The 13,551-nt window shown below is 37.7% G+C and overlaps 1 protein-coding gene across 2 annotated transcripts in view; it reads left to right on the forward strand.

Annotated features, from left to right (window-relative positions):
* The window catches only part of MOB2 (MOB kinase activator 2), a 152,394-nt gene that overhangs the window by 27,070 nt on the left and 111,773 nt on the right, over positions 1 to 13,551 (forward strand). The window contains exon 1 of one of the 2 annotated variants that reach the window (XM_039332156.1): positions 8,881 to 8,902. The exons of the other annotated variant lie outside the window; for it this stretch is intronic. Coding sequence (XP_039188090.1) covers positions 8,898 to 8,902 — 5 coding nt within the window. The 5' untranslated portion in view covers positions 8,881 to 8,897. Of the gene's footprint in view, positions 1 to 8,880; positions 8,903 to 13,551 lie in introns of those variants that run through there. 2 annotated transcript variants of the gene reach the window in all.

Genomic DNA, 13,551 nt, shown 5'->3' on the forward strand with positions numbered 1-13,551 from the left:
AGGGAGGGAGAATTGAGTGACATGGTAAAATTTACACTTCAAAACTCCACACTTGTTCTTGATTCCCATAGCCAATTACAGATAATCAAGACTAGTATACTGAGTCTTTTAACCGGATGGATAGAGCCTAATAGATGATGGCTGTTTCACTTTCTTTCCCATAGTGAATACGGTTAAGCATTTGTATTCTTCTGCCAAATCAGGTCTCAGTTATACAAGTGATGCTGCTATATTCTTTTATCTTGTGGCATCTTTGGTGGGAGCAAACCCCATGCTCACTAGTCTGATGATGTTATCTACTTAGGAAATGAAATGTCTGCAAGCAAACAAGCTCAGAGAACACCAAGGACTATATAGTTCTTTGAGCTGCAGATATTTTCTTCTATTGGATTAGCACCTTTTCATTTGCATTGACCCAGTTTTCATTAGCAGCTTTCTTTGTGGCTTGGGTATGTAGGTATCTGTATTATTGCCTGCTCCAGGGAAGAACTGATCTGTTTAGTCCATAGACACTCCTCCCCAAATGAAATGGGGGAACCGTGTCGTTATTTGTTGGGGGCCTTCTACTATGGAATAGCTCCAGAGGTTCAGATGGCACTCTTTCTTTCAGTCTTTCAGAGGGCAGTTAAGAAAGAGCTGCAGGGCATTTGATTTGTGAGCTATGGAAGAACCTCTCTGATGCTAGGGTTCGTGTGCATTTTAGGGTAGGGAAAAGTATTAGTATTTGTTTTACAGATTCTATTTGTTGTTACTGTGACTCAGATTTGGCAGTATATGTATTTTTTTATCAGTTGATTAGTTAGCTTAAATATGATTCCATGCACTTAACATTTTAACCCTCAATTCTCTAACTGCTTAGTTAGATAATATGCTGTAAATGCTCTTATACATAAATAAAACAAACATTTTACTTGAAATCCACAGGGAAAATCATATTCTTTCCTTTTTCTAGAAACTGAAAGGTAGCAATTGTAAGACAGATCTGTGCTGCCTACACAGAAGCGGTTCCTATGATTACCTAATTTGTTCAACTACAATTTATTCTGGTTATTTGATTTGCCACTTTGAAATATTTTCTGCTTAGTCTGTACTCAGACTAACAGGCAGTGTATCAGTGTAGTTGTAACAGTGCTTAAATGTATAGTGACATTTTCACAGCTCTCTAGTGTAATATGAAATACAATTTTATAGCTTTATCTGGAGCAGCTGTTTCTGTTCCTAGATTGTGGTAGGGTGGAGTGACAGGGAAGAGAGTCATTAGGTTTTACAGAAGATTAGGCTGCAATTGACCTGTGTCCTTAAGCAGGACTGCAGTCTTAAAATCTACCTATGGGGCCTTGGCAGGATGAGTGAGTTTTGGTTTTCTGTAGCCAGGAATGATCAGCATGTTACACCCATCTTGGTTTGCAGATAATTTAAATAATTAGCAGTGGAAAAATGTAATTATTTATAAGCAGAAACAGAAGCAATTGAAGCATTTTGAAAGAAGAACTAGGATGTTTATTTAATAGTTTTTCTTGATATTTCATAGCATATTATATTTTAGCAATCATACTTACTAAACTTTTGGTATGTGTCAGTTATTTCTATAAGAGGATGAGATTAGGACTGGTACTAGTGTGTCTTAGGTAGCTCAGTGAGTTTCTGAATGAGATTTGAGGTAGGGGCTTTCAATTAATTGTATCTGTTTTTATTACCATGGGATAATCACAACTATGTTAACATTAACATAACAATATAATAATAATAATAATAATAATAATAATAATAATAATAATAATAATAATAAAATGACAATGAATCACGCCCTTCATCCACGCAGTGACATTGACAGACTTTATCTACCAAGGCAAATAGGTGGGCGTGGAATGCTACAAGTACATCAGATGGTTGAAGAAGAAAAAATGGCTTTGGAAGAATATCTGAAGGATAGTGATGAAGATGCACTGAAATTAGTATATCAGGAAGGCTTACTGACTACTGGAGAGACCAAACTGGCCTACAAGAAAGACCAAATGAAGAACAGAATAGAGGCATGGGAAGACAAAGCACTACATGGCCAATACATTAAAAAAATAGCTGGGAAAGCAGATAATAACAAGACCTGGCAATGGCTAAGAGCAGGAAAATTGAAGAAAGAGACCGAGGGACTAATTCTGGCTGCACAAGACCAAGCCTTAAGGACAAATGCATACAAAGTCAAAATTGAGAAGACAGCAACAGACAATAAGTGCCGCCTATGCAAAGAAGCTGAAGAAACAGTGGACCACCTGGTAAGCTGTTGCAAGAAGATTGCACAGACTGACTACAAGCAGCGGCATGACAAAGTAGCAACAATGGTGCATTGGAAGATCTGCAAAAAATATCATTTGCCTGTAAGCAAAAACTGGTGGGATCATAAAATAGAGAAAGTCATAGAAAATGATAAAATTAAACTGCTCTGGGACTTCAGAATTCAAACAGACAAGCACCTGCAACATAACACCCCAGACTTAACAATTGTCGATAAGAAAGACAAAAAAGTCTGGATAGTGGACGTGGCAGTGCCTGGAGATAGCAGAATAGAAGAGAAAGAACTGGAGAAGATAACAAAATACAAAGACCTATAAATAGAAATAGAAAGACTGTGGCAAAAGCAAGCAAGGGTAGTACCAATAGTCATAGGCTCCTTGGGTGCAATCCCAAAACAACTGGAGCACCACTTGAACACCATTGGCATTGACAAATTCGCTATTAGTCAATTGCAAAAGGCGGCCTTACTAGGAACTGCTTCCATCCTGCGACGATACCTGTAATACCATCAAACATCCACATCTGCCTATCCCAGGTCCTGGGTAAGGACTCGATAGGTAGACAAAATGCCAAATCCAGTCTGAACATCTGGCTGACTGTGCGATGATCCATAATAATAATAATAGGGATGCTGTTAGGGAATTACACTTGATGGGCCCAAGAAGACATCTCTCTCTATCATGGCATCCTCCTTATGGGACATTCTCCACCTACAGTGAAATCAGCTCCATCCCTATTTACTTTCCGGAAGTCCTTCAAGACATGACTTTGTCATCAGGCCTTATGTGCAATATTCTTTTTAAACTTTCTAATAGTGATTTCTTGAATGTGCTTTACTGTTTTATATCTTTGTTATACGCCACTGGAGTCACTTCTTGTGATATGGGCAACTATATAAATAGTATATTTAAATATATAAATAAATTACAATCTTCCGTGGTTCAAAACCAGTCCTTTGATTTTTTTTTTTGCTTCAGAATTATTGGAGGCTGATGCATGTAACTTGTTTTTTTGTGTGTGTGTGTGATATATTTCTCCCAGACAGTCATACATTGTTTCAGCACCAATTTTGAGACTAATCCACATACAATATGCATTTTAAGTGGACCTACTTTCATCTAAGAAAATCAAGTTTAAAATAAGATGTTACCTTGCATTCAATTTATTTAGATATATTGATATGCAAAGTTTCCTTAGATTATTACATTTCACTAGAGATCAAGATAATGTACATAAAGGGAATGATATCTTGTTCTAAATAAAAGTCTGAATCGGAGGAGTTGGTTTTTGTGCAACAGTCCTTGTGATTTTGGTTTGCCTTTTGGCTGTGATCAAAGATGTATGAATCTAGTTCTGAGTACTGTTTAGAGTAAGAAAGTTGTCAAAGACACTCTTGCTTCATAGCAGTATGAACCAACGTACCATTCTTGCTGCGATTCCTGTAAGAACATCTCTTTGCCTCTTATGGAAAGAAACAGCTTCCATCTGAATTTTAAACTGCTTGTTAATCAGTGAAGTCAGATTATGAGCCAGTGTTCCGCATTGTGTGTAATGCTACACCAGTTTAATTTGAGGTGACAGTAGTACAAAATTACACTTAAGCAGAATAGTTTGTACTTTATGCAGAAGTACACAGATTGAGGAATGTTATTCTGTCCTTCAGTAAAGAAATGACTGTTACTGGAAAAGTACCTACAGCTGTCCAGAAGGTATGGTTATTTAAGTTTCTCATGTCATGTTGCCTTTAAGTGCAGTTGATCTGTGAGGCACTGTTTGAATACTTGCCCTTTCTTGCCCTGTTCCCTCCCCCCCAGCCCATTTTCCATCTCATAATTGGAATGTTTTACAATGATAATGAGGTTGGCAAGCACAGGCCTTTTTACTTGCTGCCAAAGTAAAATACGCAAACAAGAAAAGCAACAGCTTCTTCCTTTCTTCTTTCCCTACCATTTGCAATGAGGTGGCTGGTACCACTTTGTTCATGCTGCAAAAAAGATAGAATGTCCTGCCTACAATTTCTGGCAGATGGCCTGGAATCAATCCACACTGAGCAAGATAGGGCACTGTCACACATTGGCCATTCTACTGTTTATGATTAAACAGGGAAAAGACAGTTTGTCTGATTTTATTCAAAAGCAAAATATATGTAAAGAAAACCTTGCAAATACTAAGAAGAATTCATTAAATTACAAATTTGGAAGATTCTGTGTTCCAGATAAACATATACATTTTAAAATTTAGAAGATCAAAGCTAAAAGTAAAAGGATAGGCTCATTTTGCCACCATAAATCTTCAAAATATAGTTGAGAAATATAGCTCCTGATTCATAGCTGAATACAGTTGTGAACCTCAACTGTTGCTCTTGATGCTAGGTTGGAGCAGGAAATACTTTCTTTCAGACCTGGCTTAACCACCAAACTTAGTTAATGCTAATTCTCATTTAGCATGTCTGCAAAATTAATGTATCGATTAGGAAACACAAAATGTAGTTTCTCTTTCCCAGGAAGAAGAGTGGAATAGAAATGTGTATGTGAATGTATGCCACTTCATTTCTCTTTTCATTAATTAATGATTGCCTTTTCAAAATCAAATTACTTGGTGCAGGTTTTTCTGAAGAATCTATTTACTGTACTGAAACTGCTTGGTGATGGTGGGGGAAATCTTTTTTTTTCTGGGTTGATACTATCTGAGGTAAAGAACTATTTTAATGGTAAATTTCTTTGATGGAGCCCAGAAAAAACTTGTTGGTTCATGATTTAACCTTTCAGTGTCAAACAACTTGATAGATTTGCAGCCAAAATGGCATCATACTGGAAAAGAAGGCTGTTTGGCAGTCCTTTGGTTTGCAATAGTACAAAAACCTCTTAAATCCTAAAGTAGACAACTTCCCCATCATTCCCAGTGAAGAAACTGAGTCTATTCAGAGAGCATGGAATGCTTCAACCTTGAGACTAGAGTGTGTAGTGCTGAATGGAGCACAGTGGAATTCACCCACACTCCCCATTGTAAATTTTTGTTATAATTTCCCTTATATTAATGCAGGGGTTGGCAGCTTTTCCAGATGCCGAGTGCCATGCATGATGGAAACTCCAAATACAGTTGTTGTTAATTGCGAAGTCGTGTCCGACCCATCGCGACCCCATGGACAACGTTCCTCCAGGTCTTCCTGTCCTCTACCATCTTCTGGAGTCCATTTAAGTTCACACCTACTGTTTCAATGACTCCATCCAGCCATCTCATTCTCTGTCGTCCCTTTCTTCTATTGCCCTCAATCTTTCCCCGCATTAGGCCCTTCTCCAGTGAGTCCTTCCTTCTCATTAGGTGGCCAAAGTATTTGAGTTTCATCTTCAGGATCTGGCCTTCTAAAGAGCAGTCGGGGTTAATCTCTTCTAGGACTGACCGGTTTGCAGTCCAAGGGACTCGCAGGAGTCTTCTCCAGCACCATAGTTCAAAGGCCTCAATTCTTTTGCGCTCAGCCTTTCTTATGGCCCAACTTTCACAGCCATACATTGCAACTGGGAAAACCATGGCCTGGACTATATACACTTTTGTTGGCAGAGAGATGTCTCTGCTTTTTAGTATTCTGTCTAGATTTGCCATAGCTTTCCTCCCCAGGAGCAAGCGTCTTTTAATTTCTTGGCTGCAGTCCCCCTCTGAGGTGATCTTGGAGCCCAGAAAAATAAAATCTGTCACTACCTCCATTTCTTCCCCATCTATTTGCCAGGAATTGAGAGGGCCGGATGCCATGATTTTGGTTTTCTTAATGTTGAGTTTCAAGCCAACTTATGCACTCTCCTTCTTCACCCGCATCAAGGGGCTCTTTAGTTCCTCTTCACTTTCTGCCATTAGAGTGGTATCATCTGCATATCTTAGGTTGTTGATGTTTCTCCCGGCAATCTTAATTCCAACTTTTGATTCATCTAGCCCTGTCTTTCTCATGATGTGCTCTGCATATAAGTTAAATAAATTTCCCTTATATTAATGCAGGGGTTGGCAGCTTTTCCAGATGCCGAGTGCCATACATGATGGAAACTCCAAATACAGTAATGAAACCCTAAGATGGTCAACATTTCTCAATAAGTATTTTAATATGGGTGTGGATGCAATGTTAAACTCTTAATGCTTTTAGCCTTTTTGAAAACAGTGATCTGAAATGGGCAGATTAAAAGAACTTTTGATAATTTGAAATATAGTACATGCCACTTTAAAGAGTACAGTGACATAGCAAAGATGTTTATACAAAAAAGAAATCTGCAGTTTTCCAATGAAAGACTTTCGGGGTAAGCTAAAAATACCTGCTTTGTAATATTGAGCTTTGCTTCCTTATTGTGTTTTTTTTTTAGATCACCCATGTTTTATTTTTTTTGTCTGGTGAAAATAATCTCATTGAAAATAAAAATTGAAAAGAGGAAATATTTTGAAACCTTGAGGTTAATACTGTCTAATACAATGGACAGTTACCATGCATGAAAGGTTGCTGGATATACTAACTATTAAGACTTTGTGTCCTATGATTATTCCTGGATAATTTAGTTCTAATTTTACAAATGTGAGCTAGAAATTAACTTTTTAATAGTTTAAGCCATCAGCCTTTGTATTTTATTGATTTCATATAATGAGATGGTGAGATATTGCTAATTCTTGTTCACCTGGACAATAGTTTAGTTTGAAATTTATCCTTGTTCTGTTTTTCACAATCACCTTACTATTCATAATACTTATTTTCTTGCATGGAAAAGTGCTAAATTGGAAGGGCTAAAAGATAGTAATTATTATATTAACAGGAGAAGAGAAGCTATTCTTGCTCACAATTTCATCCAGGAAGCAGAATTGCTTGTCATTGGCAGTCTCTTTATTTTTAAACTTAAATGACAGCAATGACTTGTTGACACAAAAGTGACATGTGTTAGTAATTTGGTCCTCTTGGTAATAGGTGGTGTCATAATGTATTTCTAGAGTACAGTTCAGAGGTTTATATTCAATGTGCATAGAGCTCAGAAATGAATCTATATATAGGTGATTATGGTAGCTCCTAGTCCTTTTCCTTTTAGCAGATTTCAAACCTAATTCCCAAAGTATTCTTTTATACCCAGAGGGTAAAAGAGGGTGTGTATGTGTGTTATAGTTGACAATAAGGAAGTTCTCAAAATAATGTTGCTTTGTTATATTGTAACTGAGCACTACATCAGGTTGAGAACCTACTTACCACATATGTCAGGCAAAAGCAATCAGAACCACGGATGAAAAGTCTCAACAATAGTTTATTGCTAGTCAGCTATGTTACAAGAAACTCACCAGACTAACTGCACTCCCCTGGTAATGGCAAGATAAGCCTTCAAGTATTCTGGGGGGAGTCTGCCCTGTACCATTATTGCAGTGCAATGACTCTAAAGTTGGGCCCCTCTTGACCCCCTCCCTTCAGTTAACTGGAGATTTCCTGACACATACACCTTCAGCTGGTTATTTTTAATATTGAACATGTAGAACGAAAAATATAAATAAATATATTTGTAGTCCTCAGAGTTCCTCTTCCCTAACTCAGTCCTTGATACTTCCCCTTTTCTACTGGGCTAACCATAAAAGAACCCATAACAAAGTAAAATCCTTCCTGTCCTAAAATTCTCAGCTTTTATTTGATGTTAAATGGATGGACATTTTTATACTCATTATGATCTCTTATCACTGCAAAAGTAGGTGGCCTTGGATCCATTGATCTCAGTTTTGCTTATCTTTCATAAAGTAGGAATAATAATTTGACAGACATATTATCAAAATGAACAAGTGAAGCCTTTTAAAGCTCAAAGTGCTATTATGCATATTTGAGTGCTTCTACTCTTAAGAACTGCTAGGTATTAGGAACATATGTAACTGGTATCTATCATTTCAAAGATCTTTTGTTACTCTGGAGTTTTGCTGTGCTAGAAAAAAAGCTTTATAGAATCCAGATGTGGTTATAATTGGTCAGTGTGATTGTTTTTATAAGCTGATGCAATTAAGTCAGGTGCTGGGATGATTTTAGCCTTTTGTTTCAGATGTCCATTTCAGAATGCAGCCTGTTACTTTGAATCAAATTTCTGATTGCTTTTCTTATCTAAAAATTCCCCTGTATAAGGTTTTTGTCTCGTTATATGGTTTTGATTTGTAAATGGCAAAATATACTTAGCACTTTACCTCCAAATGATATTTTGCAAAACTGGTATAAAATTATGTTGAGGGAAAGAAAATACTAATGATCATATTTATTTCTAATAGTAAACTGTGCACCCATAGAAAGGTATATTTATTTTCTTGGAGGAACTTGCTGCAGTTGCAAAAATAAATTATTTTGTAGAGAGAAAAAATAAAAGATGTACTAGTCTAATTCCAAGAAGCCAATTTGCAATTTGCAAATATTCATTTTACTGCCTATGCTATTCAAAAAAGGCTGTCTTGAGAAGTTTCTTGTAAGCTTATACTTCTTCATAACTCTTGAATCTGCAATATTAAGTATACAATACAGAGAGGATTCAGAGCTTCCCTCTATTTTAATCCCCAGATAGCAGCAGCAGCAGCAGCAGCAACAACAACAACAATGCAACAAACATTGCTCCTCATCCTTTCTGGAAATGTGGTATGATCATTATGGCTGTCAAGCCTATATTTTCTTTTGTGTTCAACTCTCACAAGCAGTAAACAGTAATTGAGAAAGCACTTCTGAGAAAGTTACAGTATTGCCCTTGAATTAGTTACATTGAACCTTATTGTCTTTTTTTAAACTCTGCCTTGACAAATTGAGAATGTAAATATTCAATAACCTTTTAAATGGGTCTACTAGCGGATTCACAAGATAGGGATCTTTCAGTATGTTCAAAGCATTAACCAATTCTTATGGACCATGCCTGTACAACATAACAGTAACAGATCAATTCCAGTCCCTTCCCCTGGGTATTTCTAGCTTCCTAGAGCATTTCTTTGTATCTATTGCAGTTCATTCTAACCCATTTTTGGAATCATCTGGAGGCTATAGAAACCCATCAGTGCAATGTAAGATGATGGTGACAAAGAAGGCTAATTGTAAGCTTCCCAGGTACATCTAGTTGGTCACTTCTCAAAATAGAACACTGGATTAAATCTGTTAGGTATAGCTAGGCTCTCTTGCTTGGAAGTACAGAGAAGTGAAGTGGTAAATGAGGGTTAATAGAGAAAAATTGCAAATGGATGAAAGTATATTTGTGTTCTTTATTGCAATTGTTATTCTATAAACAACTTCGTGTAGGTAATGTTAGGCTCATGTTTATTAAGGAGGAGTAATCCTGAAAAAAAAGGGGGGGGGGAAGGTGGAAAGTGGCCCACAGCATGCCAAAATGCTGCTGGGCAGGTCGGGGGTTGCTTTCCCACTGTGAAAAATGGGGGAGGGAGCCAAAAACAACCCCTGAGCCACAGTGTGCCAAAATGTCTCTTTGCAAAGAGCTCCTGGGCAGGGCAGGGCTGGCTTTGCACTACAAAAAAAGAGGAAAAGGCTGAAGGCACTTTTTTCCCCCTTTTTACAGCATGAAACAAGCCCCAGCCTAAGGGAGCCCAGAGTACAAGGTGGTTCTGAGGCTGCTTGGTAGGGTGCAGGACAGCCAAAAGGGCAGCAATGGCATGGAGTTGTAGGCAGTCCCTTATTTTACTGAGGCTTGGGGCTGGAGGGACCAAGCCCAGAATGGCTTGGATTGGAGTTGGCCTTTCACTTAACAATGGCAACAGGGATTGCTGAGATTGTAGTCGCTAACTGATTTGGTCATGTGACATCTCTCTCTATGATTATATTATTTAGTGACCAAAATTCTGGTCCTTTTTGTGGTTGTAAGTCAAGGACTATCTGTATTTGACAGTCTTTTTCTTTTATGGTACAGTACTTTTTCCACACAGAGATCTGCAGGGAGTGGGAAGATTAGAACAAGTTGTTTTTGCACAACTAGCAGAAAAATTCAACTGGAGCCCTTCTGTCTATAGAATGCTTTTGTTGAATTGATGTTTCCACGAAGTTAAGCTCAACTTGAAGGCGACTTTACAACTATCTGTTATTTTAAATTCTTATATGCCAATACTCTGCTGGAAGAATATGTGGCATGTAATACTGCATTTTAAATAGCTACTGGCTATTTAAAGGAGACTTTGCCAATATCCATTGTTTTAAATTCTTTGAATGGCAATACCTTATTAAAAGAATATGTAATATGTAATACTGCATTCTTAATAGCCGCTACTGCTTTCATTCAGGGCAAAGTACATAGCTACTCCTCTTTTTCCCTAAAGCAGGCTCTGTGAGGTAGGTTGCTAAGAGAGAATGAGCAAAAGTAACCAAGTCAGCTTCTACTACTGACAGTGGACTTAGAACCTGATCTCTCTGCTCCTTGTCCAGCATGTTAACTACTACACCACTTTACCTTTTTGCTTAGAGACTCCTTGAAATAGAGGGTTTTAGGCCACATTATTAAAATATAAGAATCCTTTGAGTCCTAAATGTCTTATTTTATTTAAGATTGCTTTAAAGTAGGAGAGTACATTTGGCCTAGTGATTAAGGTACTAGGCTAGAAACCGGGAGACTGTGAATTCTAGACCCAATTTAGGCATGAAATCCAGCTGGATGACTTTGGGCCAGTCACTCTCTCTCAGCCCAACCCACCTCACAAGTTTGTTGTTTTGGAAAATGTGGAGGAAGAACTAATATTGGATATGTTCCACAACCTTGAATTATTTGTAAAAATGATAAAGACAGTTAAAAATGAATAAATAAACTATTAGAAATTAACTACTTTACTTTTAATCATCCTGTTATAAAAAGATTATTAAGGCTAATTTAAGTTGCAGATTTCAGATCTCCTTGCATTTTAGTTCTTCCAAGTTCCAGACATCCTTGCATTTGTAACCAGAGTTCTTCATTTGTGTGTGTCTGGACCATAACAGTTCGAAACTTGCGTCTTAAAGCCATTTTTTTTTTCTATTCCAATGTCTTAACAGTCTTACCTCCATATTAGAATGAGTTCCTATAAATATCAACTACTATGCAGAAAGTTATCAGCTGAATAATTGAGCCAGAGTAGTGGTATCATTAAGGTGTTAGATGGGTGCTAGTGAAACCCAAATTCAAATTCACCCTCAGCTGTGGAACTCACTGGTTTGAGAGATTCACTCTTTTTCAGCACAATGTATTTCATGATGATAGATACATATGCAATGCTGTGTGTGTGTGTGTGTGTGTGTGTGTGTGTAAATGTATATGTATATAGCATTTGCTTTTTAAATTCCTGGGTGTGTATGTACGTGTGTGTGTATGTACTGAAAGAGAGAGAGAGAGAGAGAGAGAGAGAGAGAGAGAGAGAGAGAGAGAGAGAGAGAGAGAGAGAGTGTATTTGATGCTATGGAAAAAAAAGGAAGAAGGAGCATTGTATATGCTACTTTAAACTTGCAATCAAAAGGTAGGATATAAATCTAATATTATATGTTTTATCATCTTAAAAAGCATGCTGATTAATTAATTGATTGAGAAATGTTAGAATAATTCTCATAATTTTATATTTACACTTAGACAGGTTTCAAAGTAGGGAAAATAATCCAGAATGAGAAATGCATCTCCCTCACAATTGTTATTCTAGAAAAGCACTAACTACCATAAAGTTAGTTGCACTAAGAAGGGAACTTCTCATGTTTCTGGCATTGGAGTCTGTCACTGGCGTCAACAGTTGGATTCAGAAATCACCACTATTGTTCAAAATAGTGTGCATCTAATTACTGTGTCATTTTTGTATTTATAGCCCATCTTATCTCTGTAAGTTCAAGGTAACCCATGTGAGGAGTTTTTCTTCATAACAAAAATCTGTCAGGTGAATTGAATCAAGAGAGAACTCAAAAAAACCTACCAGTGACCTGGGTTCATTACCTATGTAGGTAACATTATCAGTGTAAGGAAGTAAACAGCTTAGTATACTATATAGTGGCTTGCCTTGCCAGTCTTTGTGGGATGTAGTGGGATGTCTTCTTGATGACTTATTGATTAGGAAATTGTTTCCCCCATAATTGTTTATCTGGTGTGATTTCCTGCTATTTTGGATGTTGGCTGTGGGAGAGGTTGTATTTTACCTTGTTTGCTTTCTTTCTAAGCTTTTGATTGTATCCTTTAAATAGTATGCAAATGGAGTTTATCTCTGTGTATCTACTGATGGGTAATTTTTTAAAATGCCAAGCTTCCAGGAATTCCCTAACATTTTTAAATTTGGGTTGATCTAAATGTTAACAATTTTGCAGTTGAAACTGGGATTGAGTCTGTCCATGATTTGCAAGACTGAGTTATTGTAATGTAGTTTAATGTATTCAGTTTAGGTTTGTATAATTCTAGATATCTCTGGGCAACTCACAATATAACAAACAATAAAATACAATATGAATTGAATGCAATGCAATAATACAATACAGTACAGTACAATACAATACGCCAACTGAGTGCCAGTTGGTGCTCATTAACGCAATCTGCCAGTCTTCTACCTGTTTCTCCAGCATTATGAGTGAAGAATCCACCAATGGGTTATTTCAGTCCTCCTGCCAAATCAGACCAAGTTGTCAAGTTGTCACGCCTCCTCATTATCTGGGACTTCCCACTTTCATCTTGGTCTTTTGCCCATGAGGACATGAGAACTTGACTCTCAGTCATTTGGAGCAGGTCAGACTAGATATTATTAATCCATTGGTAGATTCTTTTTGGAGATTGGGAAAAATTAGTGGAGATTATTACCTTCTCTTGAAATTCTGAATCCCTTTCCCCTTCCTTTTAGGGCTAGAGTAGCACTCCTCTCCAGGACTGGGGGTGGTGGTTTCCCTTTCCTGAATTCAGCAGTTTGCTGGACTATCCCAAAACCTTATCTGATAGAAGCGGGGGGAGTTTCCCTTCGTTGTAGTGAGGGGGGATTGAGTATTCACACTCCCCTAGCAAGCGCACGTGTTTCTGGCTGGTGGCTGCCATTTTGAAGCCTCGTGGCTTCTTCTTTGACCGGGCCAGGTCAGGGATTCCTATAGCGGCCGCCATTTTGAATCCGCGGAGCACAGCCTTGCCGAAGTTTCTTTTTGGCTGAAGCACAGCTGTGTGGATTGATTAGAGCAAGCGACGGGGGGAATTTTGTCTGGCATTTTTGTTTGCCCTCTGAATGATGCTGAAGAGGAGGAAGCCTCGTTCTACAGCGGCAAGCTGTTTTTGCGCCTAACAGATGTTAGGCGCGATTTCCTAAACCGAACTCTTCATT

This window comes from Crotalus tigris, unplaced genomic scaffold (assembly GCF_016545835.1).
Source record: "Crotalus tigris isolate CLP2741 ecotype Arizona unplaced genomic scaffold, ASM1654583v1 scf7180000024450.1299024, whole genome shotgun sequence".
Lineage (NCBI taxonomy): Eukaryota > Metazoa > Chordata > Lepidosauria > Squamata > Viperidae > Crotalus > Crotalus tigris.